General features: G+C 34.9%; 1 protein-coding gene across 15 annotated transcripts in view; it reads right to left on the bottom strand.

The window, feature by feature from the left end:
• The window catches only part of LOC117214797 (potassium channel subfamily T member 2), a 193810-nt gene that overhangs the window by 74580 nt on the left and 94043 nt on the right, over positions 1–25187 (bottom strand). For 2 of the 15 annotated variants that reach the window (XM_033461135.1, XM_033461139.1), the window contains exon 1: positions 18069–20138. The exons of the other annotated variants lie outside the window; for them this stretch is intronic. In XM_033461135.1, the coding sequence (XP_033317026.1) occupies positions 18069–18139 (71 nt within the window). In that variant the 5' untranslated portion in view covers positions 18140–20138. Of the gene's footprint in view, positions 1–18068; positions 20139–25187 lie in introns of those variants that run through there. 15 annotated transcript variants of the gene reach the window in all.

The following is a 25187-nucleotide window of genomic DNA, read 5'->3' as shown; positions in this document are numbered from 1 at the left end:
AAGCGGAATAAAATTAAAAAAAAATTTTTTTTTTAATTTTTCCATCGAGACAACGATCTACAGTGAGATCCGTTATAACGAGACGCGATAAAGTGCACGCGTACCGAGCGAAAATTCAAAGTCGATTTTCTCGAAAACAAAGCCTCAAACAAAAAATTTTTATTCTATATTTTCGACTTCTTTTTTCGCGTAGAATCACCCCCTTTTCGCTTGTACCACCAGTTACCAACCACCCTGTATAAATTTTATGTAACCTGTTTATTACCAGAATATTTTTCAGATTTTAAATTTCGCAATTGTTTGGTTTATTTCTTATTGAGCAGAATCTTACCTACATTAAATAAATATGATTTCCATTTCCACTAACTAGAACAAGTATTGTATCGTATAAAGAAAAATATTCAATAACATTATTATAAATAAATATACAGAGTAATCATCTTTTGTGCATCGTGATATCCAAATATTAATAACAGTCACTATATCTGTCAAATTGTCAACAACGAGAATGTACTGCTAATAGACAATACGTTGTTGTAAGTTAGACACGATGTTTATTGTTGAAAGACAAAACAACATTACGTATTGCAGAAATCCGAGATTACTTTTTGGCAACCGAATACATCCAACGATTGTCGTTGGAAAGCAAATTGCCAGGCGCATATTATTTAAGATCGTGCGAAATCCGAAGCACGGAACACAGGTCATAGCTGGGATTGTAGCTTGATTCATGGACTTCGTTAGCAGAACAAAGCCATTGCACTTATTTGTCGAGCCATTTCCCTTTGAGAGATTCACTCAAGTGTTACCTCTGTTCCTCGCGAGCTCGTACCGTGTCCCAGAAATATTTTTGTTCTCGCTGGCCGTAACGGAACTCATTAATTAGAGGATAAAACATAAACTTGTCAAACAATTTCTCATCGAGTAGCTACCGTACTCTGATGTTATTAGTAATTTACATTCTCTTCTCGTTTATGCGCTTGATAATTTCATCGGAATTACGATTTGAATATAAAAGTTGCATCAGTACTCTGAGTGAGTATTAAAGTACCGATTGAATGACAATCAGAGAGGATATATCTTAAATTTATATTTTTACGAACACAGTTAGAAGAGTAGTGCCTAAGCTGAAATTCGTTTTACCTAGCAGAAATAGAAATGCCATTTAGCAAAATATAATTTAATATAAATTTATGTAGATTGGATATGGATTTGTGGTTGGTAACTGGTGGTACAAGCGGAAAGGGGGCGATTCTGCGCAAAAAAAGAAGTCGAAAATATAGAATAAAATTTTTTTCTTTTTTCTTTTTTTTTTTTAAATTTTTCCATCGAGACAACGATCTACAGCGAGATCCGTTATAACGAGACGTGATAAAGTGCACGCGTACCGAGCGAAAATTCAAAGTCGATTTTCTCGAAAACAAAGCCTCAAACGAACAATTTTTACCCTGTATATTGTAACGAAGAATGATTGAGATATAGTTAAAAATATTCTCTCCAGTTAAAAAGTTTCGTTCGAGTATTCGACTGGTGGACTTTACAGACTGACAAGATGAAATGTACCTTTTACAACGGGATGCATAACGTTACATTTTATAGCAGACTTTTATAGCACAGTATACCTTTTTATGGTAACATCGTTGTTAGCAAGAAAGGGTTTAATCGAGTGCTAACTGTGAATGAAATGTTTATTAGTAAATGTAAGCTGTCCCTAAGAAGATTACGGTTGGTTAAAATGTAAATATATGGGTGAACGAGTTTTTATAAATTAATATATTTTCAAAACGGCGTAGTGATTACAACAAGTGTAACAGAGCAATAAGAAAAGTAAAAAAAAATTTTTAACGAGTAACACAGTAAGTATAAAAATGAGACAGGTAATTGCTCTTGATGTATTTTCATATTTAAAGTTGTTCATGCAAAAACTATATTCCTTTTGTACATTTAATATTTACCAAGTAATCTAACAAAATTAATTCCATTGCACGCACCACAAAGCAATATTTTTATACTAAATTTATAAGAAATTTTTAACATCAATACAATCCTAACACAACGATATAATAATGAACATGTTACCTTCGATATTTGACGAGTAAGAAATGATATTATACAAAACTGTGAATTGTCCTGCATCTATTTACGTATTTCACTTGTATTTAGCAGGTTCCGCCAGAGAAATATTTCATTTCGTTGATTCAAGCAGCGAATTTTCCTTGACAATAAAAAATTTAATTGTCTCGCAATGAACAAACGCAGACTGACTTGTTAGGAAAGCTGAAAAAGAAAGAGTTGTATGCGACGGTTTATTATGATATTTTAATACCTTCCAATTCCGCTTTCTGCCTTGCTTCTTTAGTATTCGTAAATCATTTTTATTACTGCTATAACAGTTAGTGAATGAAAATGTAGAATCGTTTCTGCAAAGGATTTTTACTAAATGTTTCTTAAATAAATCGTGTAATATTAAAATTTCATTCGATAGATTATCTATCAATCAGCCATTTAATAAACTATCCTAATATTTTTAGAAAAAAGAATATTCTTCTCGGAATATTTTTAAACAAATTTTATTTTAATTTCAATTTCATGTATTAACTTGGAGTAACGGCATGCGAGAAGCTCGCTTTTGATATTAACTTTAAATAATCTTTTAGCAATTTCGGTAACGTTTCTCGGAAGCGTTTCGTGATTCACTTCATGATTCCCCGTGGCAAGAGAAACGCGAGCTAAAATCGCTTTAGGAATCTAATTCGTTTAAAGAAGGTTTAGACGTCGACCGATAATTTCACTTACGTGGTCGCAACAGGTGAGGTGATCTTATCGAGCTTTCCGTATTCGAAGCAAAAATGAATCGCTTTATCTTTCCTTCGAAGACTCGTAGTAGCTCAACCATTATTATTACATTATCGGAAAAAAGAACAAATTACGTTTGTCGAGTCGCGCAGACGAGTGAACTGTAAGTTAAATCGCAGACAAATGAACTATCTACGTAAAAAAAGAAATTATACGTACAACGATTACCAATTATTATAATCTTTTCTATATTTTACAGATATTTAATCTTTGACCACAAAATACTTAGGGACAAGAAGAAAATTAAACGCCACGTAAATAAAATACATTCTTCAATTGGAAACGCTCTTACCTATACTTGTTAAAAAGAAAATTCACGAAATAAATTAAATGTTAGAAAAAAGAAGGTTAGAGAAATGAAAACTTTTTCCTTGAATAAAATGAAAATTATTCTTTCTACACACTGATAGCGTTATAAATGAGCCGCTTCTTGTAAATTTATTGCTTGATGCGAGGAAAAAAATAACGTGTAAAAGCACGTAAAAGGACATGCAGGAAAGAACACTTAGACCCGCCCCATCGGCTATTACCATGTTAAATATCCACTCAAATGATGCCAGTCATAAGATCATTTGCTTAACAGGAAATACGATACCGCATGGAACAGGATTATCCAGCGTGGTTATAACGATATTTCTGCATGTGACGGAAATGCGTTTCGAGGACGAGCATCGAGGAAATGAAGTTCATTTTTCTTTCCCCTAATGGGTTCCGTGCGTCTCCTTTTTCGCGTTATGACAACGATTCTTGGAACAATTCCGAGTTATAGTTAGTATACCAGTTATGAAACATTCTTTCTTGACACTTGTATTTTTATAAAGTAAATCTTTTTTCCTGTTAATGATCTATTTGAGTATATACGTTTCCAAATTTTGGTAAATTGACGAGTTATTCGATTGTTACTTAAAGTTTGAAGAAGAAATTAGCAAATTGTTCGGCTCTACGATCTTCCACTGCATCTTCCAAATCCAAAACGATAGTTTCAAATTCTTCTGATTTCACGCATATTTGATACGTACATTTGATATGAATTTTTGGCAAAATTAATACATAATTTTAATGATATGGAAATAAGGCCATATATCCATTTATTGACTCACATTATTACTTTCCGACGTATTATGTTACTGCAATTATAGTCATCCACTTATAACATAGTAGCTTAATATTTCATTCCTCATAATGTACTTATATTTGGTTACTTCAAAGAACCAATTACACAAATGTTAGGAAATCTAAAAGCTAACAAAGAACTGGAATTCCCATTAAAAAATGGTAGAATTACTAATTTCTGAAATGCATCCAATATTCATACGAGCTACGATCACAATATGCATAAATTATTCCCAAGGCAGCATTTTCCAGTGAAGTCCAGTACATTCCTTGCCACGAAGTGAATCATTTGTCTAAACGCCTGAGTCCTTCCAACTCCAAGTTTTATCGAGGTCACCATTTAACTGGCAGCGGCTGAGCATTTCGAGGCCCCTTTCGTGGCATTCACCCCTTAATCGCGATTGCTGGCCCCTTCGCCGTGAAACGGTAGGCCTCGACAATTAACTTGATCGATAGTGGTCGGTTTCGCAGATGGAAAGAAACATCGATCTTTCGTTTTCACCCTATTTTTCCTTAGCCAAATGGTAAACCTAAACACCAGGTAAGTACGATCTACGGTAAAACGAAATGCGGCGGGATGAACTCGTAAATTTGCGAAAACTAGCGAAAACCTCGAACGAATACGATTATCGTGGCATAATTTCAAGTGCTCGTTACCGATGCTAACGATAACGAGGGGACAAATCGCCTGACATTGTAATTAATGGGATTGATAGAATTTCAAGGAGGGTTGGCCGGTTCGTTCGATGAAAATTACATCCTACGGCAGAGAAGTGTCGCGCGTGTAAACACGATCGCATAATCCCAATTGAAAAACGATTGCATCCGTTTCACGGTGATAAGCTTTACTCGGCTCTGATAGCTGGTTCCAGTGTTTTAAGCAATGTTTTTCGAACCTGTTTGTTCACCGTAGTCAGATCAAAGCTTATCGAAGCTTCCACGTTTTTCATTGCTATCCGATTATCTTTGTTTCATTCTGTTCCTGTCCATCTTTTTTTTTTCTTGATAATGGACAAAGGACATAGATTGGGAAAATCTACGGTGAACCATATAATTAATCGTACAATCGAGAATGGGAGAAGAAAAGTACTAAATGATGAAACACATCAATTTTTTCCTACATACATATTCTGTAACACCTTGCTTCGGTCGTTACACACATACGATGAGTTTTTAATTAAGAAGGGTGCATATACAGAGGATAACAATATTGCTAAATGGTAGAAGAAATTTCTTACGTTTTGCCGTAATACTTTTGCGATCATATTACCAGAAATATATTTTTCAAAAGAAAATAGATAAATCTGGAATAAACGATATATATATATATATTTTATCTTGCAGGTTTAATACACGAGTAATAGGTAACACTATACACGAAATTTATGTTCAGCGAGTAATAAAATTTCGGGTTTACGTCGAGTAATTTATAAAATATTCGGATTTCCTGTTTGATGTTTTTGTCGAATTTTATCCAAAATAATTCAACGTACTTTTATCGTTTGATATTGCTGACATATGCGAATTAACAATTCCATACGGGAGGCGCTCGATAATACAAAACGAAATAATAATACATATAAGTATTTTACATTATTTTACATTATTTTACATTAAATGCTATTTTACATTAAATGACCGTAGATCGACAAGGGCAGCGGAAAAAGTACGAAAGCGAATTTCCAATCGGAAAATGAAATTGTATTGGTTCATATTTAAGATCATACGATGATTATTTATCTGATTGAATATCTGATTTTCCATTATTATTAATTACATAACAAAGTTCACATTGATTTACTTACAAATATTATATAAAAATTGTGATAGAAAAGATGTTGAAGAAATAAGGGTAGTTTCAAAACAAAATTACTAGTCGAAGGATTATAATTTAAAACTATGATTGAACTATTGCAAAAACCAAGTTTGTGACTGTCAAGACAAGCAACATTTCAGTATCTTTTGTAATTTTAGTATTCTAAGATGCAATCAATAAAAAGTTACAAGAGGGTGAAAAATATATATCTAGTTCTCAAAATTGCATAGAAGGACAATTTTGTTAATATGAAATTAATTGACGACGTACGAATTTTAAAATTACTTTCATATGAAAAATATGACAGACTTCCATACAATAAAATATGACTTGTTACCTTACCGTTAGTTCTAAAATAAAATCCAACGACTTACATTCTTTAAACCCAAAATATCATGACATTTTTATGTAAATTCCACCAAGAGCACGAATCCCCTGTTGAAATGCCAAGCATCCATCTCGCTTACTAATCTCATCTTCGCGACATGTCAAAAGTGCATCTGTCCCGTCGGTCATGGCACGAGAGCTACTAAGGAAAGGTCGAGCAACGAAGGAAGCAATTACGGCGTTGCGGAATAGCAGCACGACATTGGCGAAACACAACCAGCGACTCCCATTGAATTAAAGTAGAACCGCGATATATTAGGACTCGCGAGACCAATATAGTCTCCTAGATGCGACACACGTCAACACTTCGGCAATTAAACGTTGAGTCCAGGGTCCGGTTGATCGCTGTCACTTTTATCATCAATTTACTGCTCCGTTCGAAAAGTCAACGGTCAACAGTTGCTCGACGTTCCACCATGTTTCATTAGCAGTTGCCCGGAAGCGATTGGGCATCGACTTCCGTCGAAATACTTGTCGGTTACTGGTATTGCAAACGAACAAGGTATTTCGATCAGTGCCAGTCCTTCAACGTCACTACGAGAGACTCGTGCACGAGCAGGTCCTAGCTTCAACCGAATTCGGCCACGTTCAGTCCACGTTCAACCCGACTAACTGCGTTTCATGCGATTGCTCGATGATACGCGTTGCTTTCGTTCGAAAGAGTAAGAGAACGAAGTAATCGCGTGTTCAACTAATTTCCAGTCTCCGGTCACTTAACAGTTGGATCGTATTACTATCAGGTCGTTCTATGAGAGGGATGATAAGAATGATCTTGGTATAAGTTATTTGGTATAACTCAGTTAGTTATTTGGTTTCTGTTGAAAATGACAATGTGAGTTCGTGCTCGCCATCCATATGTAGATGCGTTAGTTATAAGAAATAGTAACTAAAAGATAAATCTGGTTACAATCGATAGATTTAATCGATAGGCTTAAGATGCCTTTTTGTTTTTATCCCTAGTATTTGTAAGCGCGTGCAATAAAGGTTTTTTGGGTCACAACAGTGTGATAGATTTATCCATTCAATAAAATAATAACTATTGTGATCCTACTTCTGAGTATAGAAATAACAACAGTTTCTTTGTTCACTATTATAATATAATATTATTATAATATAATTTATACAATACGTAATGTATATAAATAATCATTTTGCGAGTATTTTATCTGAACAACGTTAAAAATTATACCAAACTCGCAGAAGATAAGGTTCCTCTCAATGTACTCCGTTTCGTAAGAGAAAGCTGTAGAATTTTCTTTGCACGGTTCCATAAGCTTCAAATAAACGTCATAACGAGTAATTTTTCTGTTTGTGTCTAGTAAAAGGTGAAGCCTCTTCATATTTTTCCTCTCTCCACTCCTGTACATTCTCAGATAATTAACGAATCTATGCTACTGGCAAAAATAAATCGCTTCAGTTTATTGAGAAACCTGCATCTTTACTTGGATACTTCTCCGAGAGGTGAAATCGAATGGAAACGTTTTCAGAAAACGAGATGGTAAATCTCGGTTGAAAGTCAAGTGTTTAACTTGGATAGTTAGGGATTTGCGTTACAACAAGCAAGGGACGACTCGTTTTACATTCGCGCGGTTACCTACAGTTTCGCTTCCTAAGAAAACTGTGCTACGATGGTATTTACAATCGCAGAAACAATAGAATCTGGGTTAAGTTTAATTAATTAAGTCAAGCATTGGATGTAACTGAGAAACTATGTTTCAACGACTATGTTCACGTTACAACGACAGTGTACGATTACTCTCTCGTTCGTTATGTCAAGTCCAATTTAAACACCACTACTTATCGCTGCTGTTGACATTTCGTTCGAACGAAAGCGATCGTGCTTTTACTGATTAGGATCGAAGCAATGGAGATTTACATAGTTTCTAGCTATTGAATTAGAACCACATGCAGAGATTTCACTCCTTTCGTTACAATATGTCATATACGCATAGGTCGTCCAATTTTAATCTAATTTAAATCTAAAATTTTAAATAAATGCCAATTGCTGGCGAATTGTCCGTTGTGTAAAAAAATAGTTCAGATAGAAATTGCATGGCTTTAAGATAGTACATAATCTGTTGTAATTAGTGTTTAAACATTATTGACCTATTCAAGAATTATTAAAATAATCTGTAAAAAATGATGATTAACGATTATTGGTGTTCGACGATAGTCCGTGGATAAAGCTTCTTGCACAATTTTCTTTCTTTCTATTTATCGTTGTCAGAGAAAACGAGAGTTCGAAAAAGATCAAAAATGCCGTAATACAATTTCTATTTGAGACTTTTCTTTATCTTTTGTTTCTTTATTTTCCTGCTGATTAAAGCTGAAGACGACACGAAGGAATGAGGGATGTTTGATATTATCAAGCTAGTGAGTTTGAAACGTTTCATTTTTGCAGTTATTAAAAATATACAAGTACCTTTGGTAAAACTCGTGTTGACTTTATTAAAACGAGAAACTGATTTCATATTCGTACGTATTTCCATCATAATACTTTAATTATAATTAGAGATTCGGAGCATTTATATTGCTGATATAATGTATTCAAGTAATTCCAACGTAAAACTTAGGTTCTGAATTTTTTATTCGCATTAAATTCTTGGATCATGTAGTTACACAATACAACTATATTAGTTTATTATTTGATAACGACGAGAAATTTTAATTGCAGCGTAAGATCGTAAGTATAAATAACCATAAATCGAAAAGCTTTTGCTTGGATTTCCTCGCTACCAGAATTTATATAAAATAACACTGGTTAAAAAAGCTTTGTCATAGCAATCACTAGTATTCACTAGTATGTACCTAAAAAAAAGGTTAAAAATAAAATTTTCTCTCCGTTATTCTAATCTGTTGTCAAAACAATTTGGACTGCCTTCACAGACAAGTGGTTTATAATTAAAGATTACGTGGAATGTTCCTTAACCAAATATTATAAAAAAACCATTAGTTGTCACCTTTTAAGCAATACTCTACAATTTATAACTGTATAAGATGATATAAGTTGCTAAACATTAAACTACGCCACTAAAAAATCTTACGCGACAGTGACAAACTTTCTATTTACATTCTATTAAGTTGTCCGAAAAGTGTCTTTCTTCTACTGACACGTCTTTTATAACGCCGCATCCTTATACAAACACGAAACCTAATCTGTCTAACGTTGTGATCTTTATTTTAATAGAACAAAATGGATCATACGTAATTCGATAAAATAATACAAAACGGAAAATGTTGTGCATCCATTATTTCCTTACAAAACGAAAGAAACTTTTCGGACGACCTATACTTCTTATTCAAATTCGATATAGGAAATGCAACATCAATATATTTTATAAACCAGTGTAACTAAATTGAAATAAAAACCTATGAAATGTTTCCCTTTCGCACCTTCGTACCAAATTAATACATAACGATCGAATAAGTAACAACATTTGCAACTGAAAATTACACTCGACTTGCCCATCTTGCCAACTATTATATTTCTTCGCAGTCTCGAGTGTCTTCGATTTCATCGCTTCGAATCTCCATCAATGGCCGAATTGTAACTTTCTAACTGCATTACCATGTTGTCGGAAGCTCGTAACAGACTAGAACATCGAGATGCACTCAATAGTGTTGGAAATCTATCGAAATTCTATTAACTCTTTGAAGAATACTCTTTGCGTCTTGTCAAAGAACTACGCGACAGCGGCCTTCTTAAAACGTGATTCGATAAAGGACAAGAGCAACTGGTCGTGCAATTATTCGTCTTGTGACACGGAGTGCTTTGTTGAGACACCCTCTAAATTACTTCGATTATCTTAAGGTCTTTCGAAGGTTAATCGAATAATTAAGCGCGGAAAGCTGGTTCAAAGCTTTAATAACTAACACGGATAATACGATCCGCTTGCTTACTGGTAATAAGGCCGGGTCAATTATAACGTTATTAATTATTTTGGGGCTTATAGATTGTTATTACTATTTGTTGAGTTTGGTGAGGTGTAAATTTATTCGATATCCTTCACGTTTAATACGAGCGCGAATTAATATGCTATCTGTGTAAATTAATGTAACAGTTAATTTAAAAGGTAGTACGAGTTGTGAATGTTTCACGCGTTATTTATCGATACAGTAGCAAGAACGATAGAATATTTTTCGGTTCGTTAAAAGAATCATGGAGGGTGGCGCGATTAACGAATGGAGCTTACAACGTGCTTGCAATGATCGATCAGATCCTTTTATTTTAATTTCGCGATTATAGGATTAGAACAGAGTTGACAAGTAGGCGACCCGCGAGCCAAATTCAGCAACATCGTACAATTTGAATTTGAAAGTTATATTTCATGTTATTATGTATGAAATTCGCTCACACGCTCTCTAATATTATTGAAGAATTGTAAAATGTTCAAAATTTCAAATGCTTCTGATTAAATACACTTCATTCGTTGTTTGTTTCAGCAACAGAAACTGAAATTCCAATATACATGCTAAGTATTGTTATCATCTTTTGATAGAAAATAGAATCGAGATTAAATAGCATTAAATTAGAATAAAATAAAATAATAGAAAAAATCATAATAAGGATTAAAGTAACATTATCAGAACCCAGCATCCTTCGAATCCATTAGCGAATCTAGCCATAAGCTAACCATAGATGTAATATTATGCCCATGATGATAATTACGATGCTCTGTTTATCGATCCGTTTAATCGTGCACGGTATAATTCACTGTCATTAATGACGATGGAATCGTACGCTTTGATTCGAAATTAATCTTGCTTATCTAGTGATCGGTATGATTAAAAGAATTTTGATTAACTGATACTGTTACTAGGTTAACAAAATATCAAACCTGGAAAGCGTTATTCCACAATTGGATCGTTAACGCGTTAAGATATTCTTATTTCTTACTGCTAGTTAATAATGATAACTTTAATGCTATAACTTAATAACAGATAACTGAATTGCTAGTGTACCATGGATACGTTATTATATCGCTAGTAACAATTGTCCATTTCCCTCGTCCCCAATAGGATATCGATATTCATTGCGTTTTCAATAATTACGGACAATAATTAAATCATGTCCACGTTCGAATCTGCATTCAATTATGTTATTAATTTGTATCCCACGTAGACAGTGTGCTTTGTCGATTTAAGATGTTTTTATTAGATATAGGAAAAGATTCTGTGCTTTCAGTTTTATATTTTTTGTATCTTCGTGAACGAACCGTATCTTTACCTTCGAAAGTAGAAATATTTTCTTCCCATTTTCTCAAACTTCTTACAATCACCGTGGCCTGTTAAAGGTAAAATCTCATTTGAAAAATCTCTGATATCGTTTTTTACATGTTATGCATATCGTAATATTCCCATTGGAAATAGAAAAACATTTCTTCTTTTTTAACGAAACGTCATTGAATTTTCATTGACCTGAGGTCTAAAGAATATGCAATGTTAAACATATACTTTACCAACTGTAATTGTATTTGCAATTATGTTTTATATATTATCGATAATTATCGATACGTTGAAAGGCAATGAGATATTTGAATTTTAGCATAACAGAGTATGAAACTAGAAGCGCAGAATTTTTCTCTACGTCTAATAATATTTAGCTCTTTCTTGATGGAAGCTGGATCTGTATCTATGCGATAGAATTAAATCAATCTTCATCGTCCAAGTATTAATTAATTGCACGTATATTAACCTTCACGAAGAAACCTAAACGTTAATTTAATAACGATAGATGTAATAAAAATAGTATTAAAACTGGCTCATTAACCTATTTTTAATCTCTATCTTCGGAACAACATTGTATAATCCTACGTTGATTATATTCTTATTTTTCTTGTTGCCCTTTGAACTCGTAAAAGCCACGTAATCGAACTACAATGCGTTTGCGCAAGCTACGAAGCACGTAAGAATGAAAGTTAGATAATAGAAGTTGAAAAAGTAACATAGCGTTCGAGCTGGTAACGAGTCAATTTCCAGCGCGAAAATTGAGACGCGACGCGGGACTAATTACATCGCACACCTTCCTTACTCTTTTCAACAAGCCTTTTATTGTTTCTCTTCGTTCATGTTTATTCTGAAGCTTCTCGCGTATAATTCCAACAGCGTACAAAGGTTTAACCGGTATTTAATTAGACTTGGAAACGGCATCAGAAAGAGAGAAAGCTCGTTTGCGCTCTTCGATTTCTATCGAAACATCTGTCAACATATCGCACCGTGAAGTATTCTTCCCAGGAAGCTGATCAAAATTATTTTCTCGTACTTTCGATGAACCCACGCACGCTTTATAAATGATAGTCGCTAATTACTTGATATAATTCTAGAGTTGTGAAACTCTTGTCGATTCATAACTTGAGACTGTCATCAGGCTGAGTCCCTTCCTCGAAATGTTTCCCAGAGACGTGAAATGTCACTATTGAATAAACGCGCAGGCAACGGAATTATGGCACGTGAACGAATATATGGATACGTGTAAATGTCACACAGTTGTTTCGTTGCTTGCAAAGACCTCGTAAACCGTCGTTCATTACCAATTAACAGATTTGGGTCATCGGTCGCGTAAACTATTTTCTGAAAAATGTAAGACTATGGAAAGGTCGTAAGGGTTGGATGTTAAGAATCTGTGGAATTTCATCGCCTATAATAATTTTCAAATTGTTCAGATTAGAGGGAATATTCTTTGACCGACTTTACGACTGTGATATTAAATTTGAATGATAATGTTGTTGGTTGTATCTTGATTTCGTAGTTAAGTGGAAGTTATAATAATAAGATTATTTGATTAACATTGCTTCTAAGGCATTTTCATTACGATCGGTTTAACCTTTACCGAGAGATTGGAGAAGCAAAGCAATCCTATTAACATGCTAAATCTCTTATAGAGATGCAGCTTTTAATTACAAGTCACATGCAGAAGATATGTGCGAATTTTACTCAAATTAAACGCGAAACGATCTAAGCACAGTGTCAATGTATTTAGCGCCAAGTGGTGAGCCGCGTATACACAGAGCCCTTAGTTAGCCGAACCCGCAAATTCAGAATTAGGATTGCGCATCAAATATTTACCGACCACTTGTCCCATAATTGTCCCAGGTACCGTGAAAATTCTCGACTTGAGCTTCGTATACGATCTTTGAAGAATAGGCAGATAAAGTTTCTTACGAATCTTAATTTAATAAATTCGATACGATTCGTGTTCGCGGTTATCGACGACACAAGGCAAGTGGAACAGAAACGTTGATCTACGTAGAAGTCTATAATTGGGATTTATAATTACAGACCTATCGTGGTATTCGGGTATTAATAAGGATCACTGTATGCGAGGATCATGCTGGTACGTATTGGTCTCCGTAATCATCTAATTCAGCCCTTTAAGAATGACTAAATTATTAGAAGAAAAAATAAGTCATAAGGTAAACCGAAACGTATTCGAACATTTGTAGACACATTTTACGAATATATCACGTGTCTCGTACGAAACAATTTGAAAGATAACTAAAGTAATTAGCTGATCTTTATGTAATTCCATAATAAAATTCTATCTAACAAAATTTTTTATGCGAATTTGTCTTACTGTTTTAAAAAATCTATATTTTACTTTAAAACCTTCTGGTTACTTCGTTATAGTTAGCGTTTTATATCGTTAGTGTTTCGAAAAGTGAACTGCGTTTATGGTACGTAATAACAAAGGGTCGTCACGAAGCTTTCTGACGTGGTACAATGCATCATAAATATCTGACAATAAAGATAATATTCCTGACAGCAAACGGAACAGAAATCTTGCGATTTAGATCTGTGCACATATGTGCGCCATTTGTTCGAGTAATATAGCATTCGGAAATTACATATTTCATATCGTATCTAGTTGTATTTGAATGAAAATTTACATTAGCATTATTTTGAAAATTGTCGAGACTACGAAACTAAATTTATTCGAATAGATTTTAATTAGTACTATTACACGTTATTTCTCGGTTTGTAATGGAAGCCTTGAAAAGTATTGTTAGGCGGTAACAAGACTGGCCTGGAGACCGTGAAAGACGATTATTAATTATGGTAGTCCCACCCCTAAGTTATTAGAATTCATCCCCTGTCAAAGACTCACTTTTCTCTTCAAACAAAGATTAATCGTTGCAAAGCTTAACAATTTACCTCAATAAACACCAATACTGAATCATATTATGATTTTACTTTTTTAATGGATACTGCACGTTATCTATCAATACAGTCCATGTTATCTGATTTGTAGTTCATAGATATTAATACTCTTTAAGAAATATTCTATCGCCTTCTGGCTGCAGAAAGCTTTCGAACAGAAAGATTTCTCGTACAACCTCAGCACTGATAGAAAGTATGGAGATTGAAATATAGGATATTAACGAATAATATAGAATGTTAATAAGTTTAGTGTACAAAGTTACAGAATATTAAGGATAAATATAGGATAGAAAAAAACTTTGAATATTTTAAAACAAAGTTTACCATTGCATTTCAACAATTTCTAGTTTCTGTGTTTTGATCGTAGTTTGACGAATAATCAAAATCTTCTTCGTGGAAAATCAAACTATCGAACATGTTCAATACTACAATCTACTTTTTTAAACTTCTATCACCCAACTGTTATTTCTACTGCAATATACACGAGTATCTAGTTCCTTTACAAATCCTTCATGGTAGTATTATATTCGAGAACTTCCCGATTCGGCTGTTGTAAGAATTGATTCTATCAAAGTTTTCGCCACGAAGTTCACCGACGAAGAAACATGGGAATCGAACGTGAAAACCATGCGACTGGAAATTGGTTGCGAAAACGACGCGATTGAAAATGAAACGAGACTTGTCGATAAAAATACGGATCATTGGTAATCGAATTCGTCGTCGATTAAACTATCGTGTATTGAAATCCATATTGGAAGCACGTCAGATCTTTTGGATATGAAACTTCATTTTCTCTATTTCAAGTAATTTGAAACCTCTTAATTTTTTTATTACACTGTTATTTGCTTAATTTGGAATATCCTTTCAAATTTTTATTCTTATTCTCGTTAATTGAGTCAGTTGAATTTACGTAGTTTCAAACACTTTACTAATGTAAAGCCATTTTACTTGGCTTGAAATATTCTTCCACATTTTTACTCTCATCCTCATTAATCAAGTTAGTCGAGTTTAATTTAACGTTAATTTAGAATACTTTACCGATATAAAATTTTCGTTTTACTTAATTTGAAATATTCCTTAAAATTTCTACTCTCACTCTCATTAATCAAGTCAGTTGATTTTAAGTAATTTAGAACGTTTTACTAACGTAAACTTGTCGTTTTACCTGACTGTTTTTCCTATAAAATTGAGACGATTTTAACTATCCTTTGACTTAAAAGGAACAGTCCAATTTCATACCTGCCAATATTGACTTCCTAAACCAAGTCAATTTTTTTCTGATTTTTCCGTTAGTTCATACTTTGTATATATCATTATAATTAATATCATAATAATTTACATGAGTGCATAATCGATTCTTTCATTTCCTATTCGATATTCGCCTGAAGCCAGGTTACTTTAACTCGGCTAATTTGAATACGAATAACTTGACTAATCTGAACGAGACTTTGAAAACGTATAACTATCGAATAACTGATTTGTCGTGATTAAAACAATTGAATCGTTGACATTGTAGGAGAGAAAAAAAAACGTACAATGTCTCCTGCGTACTCGATGTTAGTTTCGAGAAAAAATTGTTCCTAAGATCGAGCGTAACGCAACGCTCGAGGCGAACAAGATGATTAATTGCTTCACGGCAAGAAGATTGTTTTAAATCCAATTTGTATTCGAGACAGTGAAATGGGACGATGAAATTGACCGATTTGGATTGGTTATATCGTCCAAAGTTGGTCATTTCTTTTTTACTCTTTACAATTATTACAGTAGCAGTTGTGTTTAAATTTGACACTGATTTATCTTCTAATTCGTAATTCCTTCCTTAGTATTTGTCATGAAATAATCAGTTTTATAAATCCTCCGAGGAACGATTTATAAAGCTACAGTATTCCAAGAAATCTAGAAAACACTAAAAGAAATGTTTACAAAAGAAAGTCTTTATAAACGTACTTTATTTTGTCATTTTCTGCTACTTATCTCTGTATTTTTGTTACAAATGTAAGTTCATTAAACGACGTTCAAAAGATATAAAACGATCGAGGAGAAGAAACTTCTGAGTGTTTTTAGGAAAATCATTGAAGAATCGATCAAAGAACTTTTGAAATGCGTTTCGCTACTTGAAATTCCAAAGAGTTACAGAACTTTGTGTCTAGCTTTACTACATTAGCTTACATGAAACATACACTTGCAATTTTATTCCAATAGCCAATTTCCGACGATAATTTCGTGAACGTTGTCCTGAGTCATCTCCTTTTCTCCAGTGAAATAGCGTGCACGTGAAACTGTATTTCCCGTGCGTTCTGTTATCAAAAGAAGGAAAAAGAAAAGGACACAATCGTTCTTACCTAAAAACGAAATATATGCATCGTTCTTTCCCCTGATGTCCTTTTATTGGCTTTATGTTGAGAAACAGATTATTTTGTAATTGAATTACCATTGTTCCACCGTAAAAAGTATGTAATCCTGCTTAAGCTGCGCGTCAGATTCGAGAGTGTACCCGATAAAACCTAAGTGTCTGTGAAAATCTACGAGCTAATTTACATTCCTTGCCTGGAAAGGTGAGAGAAACACGCCTGGGTCAAATGTATCGTATTGCACTCGCATGAAATTTTGACGCGTTTGAAAAAAAATAGAAAAAAGTGAACACATTCATGGTACATTAACAAGATTGAAGATTGTATGTTTTTCATTTATTTATCGTACTTGTAGTTTTTAGTAATTGTTTAATCAATAAAGTTTAATAAGCTGTCTACCCTTCATTTTCTACAGTAATCATTTGATAACAATATTTAAGAATACTTTTTTTAGATTTTCATAGATCGTGCGAAACATGCATTGTTTATCTCTAAATTAATAATATTATACGTTGGAATAGAATATTTATGAAAGTAATAGGTATTCTACGAATACATTGCATTTCGGAGGAAAAATCTCAGTAACATCTCATGTTTGTATTCACATTCTCGCTTTATTAAAAAGTATACTTTCAGCAAAAATATTTCGATATACGTAGATAAAAAATTCTCTCTACTCTGGTCCTTACATTTATTCATTTTTGTATTTTAATGTATTACTATTTGCAAATGTTTATTTATTATATATTCTGAAAGACAACAAATTCAATGACTTCGTCCGATAAATCGTATATTTATAATCGAAAAATTTGGTCATACATTGTTCTCCAATTTATTGCAATATAAGTTTCTAAGATATTTCTCGTTATAATATACGTTTGTATTCGGAACCATTTCATTTCGTAACCGAAATTAGTATTCTTTCAATTCTAGAACTCTGTACTGTTAAAAACTACAGAGAACAAAAACGTACTAATTATTTTCTATTGTCGCAAATAAGGTAACAATCATATTATATTATATATATTATACGTAAATAAAATTAATATCTTATCAATTAAAACACGATCAGTCGCGCTGTATTATCAAAAGCAGCGAGAAGCGAACTATTTTGTACACAGAAAACAGAGTTGCCAGTTGTCATAAATAAAATATGTATTAATCAATTCAGCAATTGTAAGAGCAAAAGCAGAACTCGACATGGGCAAGGCTAAACCAGGCAACATTCGTTTCAATAATTCACGGATAGCTCGGAGAAAGCATCGTTTTCAACGAGAATAGGATGCTTGTGGCGTGAATCATGTGTCTCGCTTAAAAGTGTGAGCCATTTCAAACAAGCTAATCCCATAATGGAAAATCTCGTCGTATATAAAATATCATTCTACTACCTTGGTATTCTGTCATAGCTGTCCCAGCTGGTAAGACAGTTGTAACTGCTGTATCTGCTCGAGGTCGTCATAGCTAATGCCTTGCTCGATCACACATACTGAGTTTCTTCATCGATTTTCACCTTTCCTCGATCGACAGAGGGCAGACACTTTTCAAATTCACCAGCGTCACTCTGTCGCTTTTTTCCTGACTTTCCACGCTTGCAAAACGTTCAGTCTTGAATAACCAGTCTTTTTCTAGATTTCCTCCCTCTTTTCTCGTTTCTCTCGCATCAAAAATCAGAAAGACGCAGCTCGTAGTTCGTGGCCATTTCAGTTTAAATCGTTCACGACGAGATACAAACTACACTCGTTCACGAAACGGATACTTAACGATACAGGTACATAACTCTAGCACGTTCTATGTTTCATTCGCGAGACTTTTGGCGATGGAATCGTAAAAAATAACGCGTTTCGCCGATTCATACGAGGTACATACACACACAAGAACGGATTGCACGGAAACGATCGATAAAACTATGCCACTACTAGTTGGACCGCGACATTGAAAAGATCGGTTTCTATTCGTAAGTTGGACCACGCTTCGTCGTCTTTTTCTCTTCGCCCTTGCTCAAACGGTTAAAACGGTAAACGTCGATTAAATTCTACACTTAATTACCAGCCACCTGGGACACGGCACGCACGCGTACATATAACGCGTGCCACGCGCCTGTCTCTGTGTGTATGTATTAAAAATACTCTACGTTTTTGGACCCGCCAACCAGCGTGCTCGATAATATCGTAATTAGGAAGAAAACGGTGCGGCCGCCCTTTTACTTTGCCGCGGGACACGCACCGCCTTCAGGAATCTCTTTCGTCTTTTTGCAAAGACGACTCTCTTCTTAGCCAACCGTACGCTTACTTTATTGCGTTAAGTTGGTTCAACGGGGGGAACGAACCCGTCGCCACCCGTAATTCTCTGCTCTTCTTCCTTTTTTCTCCTTCCCTCTTTGCCCTCTAGCTCCTTCTTCTTTTTTTCTTTCCTATTTTTTCTTCTCTTTTCGCTTGCTCTTCTAATGAAATCTTCAGTTACGTTAGTATGCCTGAGGGGATGATTGTAATGGATTGGAATGGGGTTTAGAAGGAGTCACGGATGACACGTTCTTGGAAAAAAGATGTCAGTCGGGGCTCCGGGGAAAATAATAAAGAACAGCCCTTCTGTCGCATGCTCCCGTTGCAAGGCCACGAATTACTCCGACAAAACTGAGAGGAGCGTCTCCAAGGTTTACCAAAGCTCATTTCGAAGATTAAGGATAACGACGATTACGAAACATTTTTTACACAGTCAATCGTTGCTACTTGATATGTTGATTCACGAAACTCGTTCCAACGATGACTCGAAATTTCCTTCGTCTTCTTAAATCGAATGGTTCGTTTGGTCTCACCGGAAGCCGCAACTTCGTTCATCTCTCTGCGACGACTGACGACACTGCCTCGTCGAACCAGGATCCAAGAACGCGTCCTCCGGTTCTATTGGTCCCGCCACAAGCTCGTCGATCATAATCCAGAATTTTAGAAACCCGACTTTCAACCGAACGACACTCTTTGTCACACTGTCTTCCTTTCCTCGACGACAATAACCCGATAAGAACGATAACCAAAACTATCTAAACTGGCTCACGTTTTTTTTCTTGAATTTGATAAACAACAAACTTTGATGGTGTCGGTTCGTCGTAACAACGATTAACGACAAACAATTGATCGACGTTCAGCGGCCGTTCAACGATGTTTCAATCCTCTTAAAAACTTGTTCGATCTGATCGATGACGGACAGGTGGTCGACGATCACAGCCGTTGATGGTCACGGTGCATCTTCAGCTGGAGACAACGGCATTTTCTCTTGAGGTACCGCATCTTTTGGAACGTTTGGCGTGTCGCGAGTCTGCGGGCAGTTTCAGGCGGAAACGCGGCGCTCTCGAGGTTTCATTAGCCCGCCGTAGAGGCATCGAGAGGTTGCCGCGCTGGCAGCTCCTCTCAGCAAAGTTCCGCAACCACAAGGCGCTTCGCGTGGCGTGGCCCAGCGCCGACTAGCGGGTTCAGCCTTAAGCTTTCGTTTCGTTCGTCGACCAGCAAAGCTGCGCGCAAGCTCGCGCAACTTCTCCCCTCCCGTTTTCTAACTCCCTCTCTCCTTACTTTTGGTATTCGCAGCACTCGTCCTTCTCGCGACAGAAGCCAGCTTCTTTTGGCGAATTCGCATAATAAAGTATCAAGGAGAGGGAAAAGAGGTGGCTGGAAAAGCAGATGAAAAATAATAAATCGTTCGACCAGCGTCTGACACGCGCTTTCTGATTCGTTCTCCGCTTCGATATATTCGCTTACTTCCCGTGCCGATAAATTCAGCCTGATGAGTGCCCGTCTCTCTCACGCTTTGCTCGTGCGATCGCGATGCGATCACGCATGCGAGGTTCGAAAGCGTGGCAGAGGCATTGTCAAGTCGGCTTATTAGCGCGATCTTTTATTGTTTCTGCTCCATTATCTCTGCCTATTGTATCATCTGTTTTTCTGCGGTCCCGATGAATTGGATCGTGGAATACTTGCTTGATTAGGTGGATGGAGACTGACTTATTGGTTATCAGCTCGTGGATACGGAGGGGTTACCGTCGCTATTATATTATATTATAGCTTTAGAAACAAAATATTTGTCAAACTCTACTTCGTATTTGATAGGACGAGGATTAACACGCGAGATATTCGGAAACGGCATTCAAAATGTTACACGAACGACACTCTGTTACGAGAGTAGCGTAAGATGAAGATACAGAAGGGAGCGAAGATCCCTGCTGGGATCGAATCCTTCACATCCCTGCTGGGTCATCGAAAAGAGGGAAAACGTAATACGAGAAGAAAGTGTTTAAAAGACGTTGGATATCTCGATACCGATCCTGGATTGCGTTACTGTTGAACTATCGACTCATTCCTCCTTCTTCTTTATTTTACCAATGACAGGGCTGTTTCTGTATAACGTTACCGTTTCCATATTTCTGTGCTTCGTTTCGTATCACGTTTCTTCTATCTTTTTCTATATTACACCTATATTTACGAAGAAACACGTACGATGAGATCACACGTGGAACATACCGATGTAATATATCTCAAACCCTGACACTTGCTTATTTAAACAAGTTTCCTAGACACGGAACGATCTTAAAAAAAATCTCCAATTTTTTATGTGCGCGATATCGTTGCTTTTCCCTTCCGGCAATTTTATTTATTGTACTATGCTATACGGTACGAAGCTAAGATTATATCACGTGTTTTTAAACGCACGAATTTTCCCTCCGATATTAATTGGTTTACATTCTTTCTGTTCTCCGAATATGACTTTGAAATTTACGAGGCCCCCGTGACGCACATTGCAATCGGTTCACGTTCAATTTCAAGAATCGTTGTTTCGTACTCGGAAATCTTCATCTCTAATTCCAGGTACAGCAGCCTGGGCTTGTAATTAAATCGACTAAGGTTTCCATGGTGTACAGAAACAAGATGTGAGCGATGAAGAACACCGAGAACGCTTCCAGTCTTGCCAACGTTCACCGCAACAATTTGTTTCCTTATCATACGATATTTGCAGTCCCGCACGAATTATCCCCAAGACGCAAGAGTTCGAGGCTCCGTGTTTATCCGCCTTGAAAGAATACGATCATTTCCTTTCTTGCATCTTTACGTAAATCAGCGGCAATAGGCAAGATACAAAGGAGGAAGAGAATATTGCAAGTGGAAGAAATCGCGAGGGAGGATTGCTAAGCTCTACTACCACTTTCATGCGAATAGTTTATGTCTCTTCTGTCTTCTCCATGGCAAATGAAGTTCTTCCTTGCCTAGTCATGATTTAAGTCCGCTAGAGATACAGCGTCACGACAATTTTGCAGCGGTGATACTGTGCGATTCGAAAAGCTTGTACAGGCTGATTCTCTCGTTAATTCAGTCAAAAGCAATGCAATTACGCTGTGGCGAGAACATTGTGTGGGTATATGTGATTTGTTATCGGAGACCAACATCGTCCTTGTATCGAAGCCAATACGGTTAATAGGGTATTTCAAGATTTTCCTGTACACATTTTGTTAGCGAGTCCTGTAGATGAACGTAAGAGTAAAATGATACCAAACGTAAAAATAAGATGAAAAGCACAAGACTCATATTAGCAAAATAAGACCGAGAACGCGTGACTTGCAGCGTGATATTACAATTTAGATCAAATAGCGAAACAATCGTTCTATATTTAATCAAGAAACTAAATTGCACGATCTCACCATTGCAGAATCCATTGTAACGTCTTATCTAAAAAATAGAAATACTACCGATCTGCCTTAAAATAGTTGTAAGATAATTTCAGAATAATTTCGGGTACACGGATTGTTTCTTTAACGCGTCGGTTTCCTCGAGGGACAGTAACGAACGACGAAAGGAGTGCGGCTAGCGAAATAAAGTTTGATGCAAAGAAGATACCGAGGGAGATATCAAAGAAAACGGGACGACCTTGTCCTCAACATTTCATCCATACTAATTTCAACGTCAGCTGTCTTGGAAAATAACTGTGAAAAAGAACAATGTAAAAACTTCGAATGAAACAAATGGAAGATAGGTCTAGTCTGAGTATCCCGCCTCGAAATAAATGAAAGAAGGAGACATCCCGATGAAATAATCGATCTCCAGGCACTAATTTATTCCGAAGTTGTAGAGTTTGTTTCTACGTGTGAGAGCACTGGAAACCAGAAATCATATAAGATCCTTCGATTTAAGGATTTTGCTGATGAAAAGAAACTGTGTCACCACAGGATGAAACATCTCGATACAGTGATTTGCGATTTACGAGGTAAGTTTTCCTTTAACCGTAAAAGTACCTCTTGCTCGTCGTAAACCTTTGAAACGATACGGTGATCAAATGATGATAAAAAGACTTGGATTCTTAAAGTAAAACTTGATTGTGTACCCGGATCATCGAAGAGTGGCGAAAGAAATATAAATGGACGAGTTGGCTATTATCAAACTGTACATGCTTATGCATTTAGGGACAATTTAAAAGTGCAAAAATCTGGAGAATCCACACGCTATGCAGAAATATATAAAATATAATAATCATGTATAAATTCATTAATATACGAGAAAATTGGCTTTTAAGATACTTTTATGGTTTCTATGAAATTTATGTTTTCAATAAATATGTCGTAGCTTTCGTGCACATTTTCATACTTCTTTTAAACTTTATCGATATAATCATAACGGTCGTATCTTATCACAGTGCTAATAAAATTTCAAAATGTTTCAAAATGTTTTGTATAACGCACATAATATGTTCGTAAAAGATTCCTATAAATTAATATAAGTGTCCTAATAGCTTTTTGAACCATTTGTCTTGGTCATTTTAGGGTATGCTAGATCAAAATATGTTCAGCATAAATTGCTTTAAGTAACTTATTGGTTATTGAGAATCGATAGGTTCTGTTAACAGAAGTAGTTAAGGAAGATCTATAGCTTGAGATGCATGCTCGTGAGAATAAACCACGCAGAAATATTGATACACGTTATAAATTTAAAAATTGCAATAATATTTAAAATGCATATATCAGACTCAATGTATAGCATTGCCTCGTTAACAGAAAAGTAATTCCTGCTAAAGTTATTTGTGTAAATTATTTTTTAAATGATTTGTTAAATCATAAATTTTGGACTTCACATTCGGTAAAAGATTTCATAGATGGATACCTAATTGCCGAAATTTTTGTAAGCGGATTAAATGCTTGGCCAACATTTTCCAAATTCCGAAGTAACAAGGAATATAATATAATATCTCGCGAATATATAACTTCCAAGTTCCTTTTTCTCTTGTTTTTAAGGAAGCAGAGCATTCGTTATAATAAAAGAAATAGATGGAACGTGTGTAGAAAAAAGATGTTATAGCAGATAATAAGCACTTTCCTACTTCATTTCTTTGAACAAAGATTTAATCAAGTTTTATCGCCTAATATATTTTCTCGTTTGTTACCAATCCTTCAATATCTATTTTAATTCAATTTTCATTGAATTTATTTTAAACACAAATGAAAGGCACAGTGTTGAATATTGCACTATCAGCAATAAAGTTGACTAAAATAGATCTTTACTTTTGTTTTTCTAAAGCGAAAGTATTGCATTTGCACAAGCTGGAAACAATCGATACTTGATTGTTGCGATCGCATAAAAAATCTTTAAATATGTCGCAGTTGGTTGATTATAAAATCGAGAATAGTCTTCGATCCATTTATTTTTGCTGCTTCATAATTGCTCGCAAAGTTACCCAACTTCCTGATGAATAAAACTTTGCCACTTTAGAAAGAACTTTCGTCATTTCAGTGTACGCAAACTCGGCTCCCTTCGGGGCAATTATTTCACCGTATGAGAATTACAGGAGAATATCTATGTATGTGTTACAAACAACTTAACAAAATAATAATATAACTCGTAAAACTGTATATTTTTGACACGATCATCTTCTGTATTTTATAATTTTAAATTCATTATATACTAATAGAATTTAATGATAAAACTTTGTAATATAGAGATGTAATCTATGACATCTGTATAAAATTTCATACAGATGTTGAAGCGCACTAAATCTATTTTGTACATGTATAGTAAATTTTGTATGATACATAATTAATTACATTTTATAATTATAACGAAATAAAATTGTCACGACGTTTCATAGAACCCATATTTGCTACAGAAAATGTTATATAATTGACTGTTTCATATAATGTATTGCTTTATGTTCAAAAACAAGGTATAAAACTTGGTAATCTTCATAGTAAAATAATATATATTGAACTATTGTTTTATCGTTTATTATTTTAATAATTTATTGATCACTATTATATTTAAGCAGGCATAAATAATTAATTAGCACAACATTTTATTGATAAGAACTGTGAATAAGTGATAACATTCATTGCGAAAAATTGCAATGACAATCTACGATCCACCATATAAATAACGATCGATTCTTTGATAATGTTTAAATTAAAGTTGAATATATTTGAACGAAACAAAATTTATTATACTTTATAACTCCGATTTAATGCCGCGATAATAGCAATAGTTTCA

The sequence above is a fragment of the Bombus bifarius genome, unplaced genomic scaffold, assembly GCF_011952205.1.
Source record: "Bombus bifarius isolate JDL3187 unplaced genomic scaffold, Bbif_JDL3187 scf7180000009243, whole genome shotgun sequence".
Classification (NCBI taxonomy): Eukaryota; Metazoa; Arthropoda; class Insecta; order Hymenoptera; family Apidae; genus Bombus; species Bombus bifarius.
This window is presented reverse-complemented; position numbering and strand designations above follow the sequence as displayed.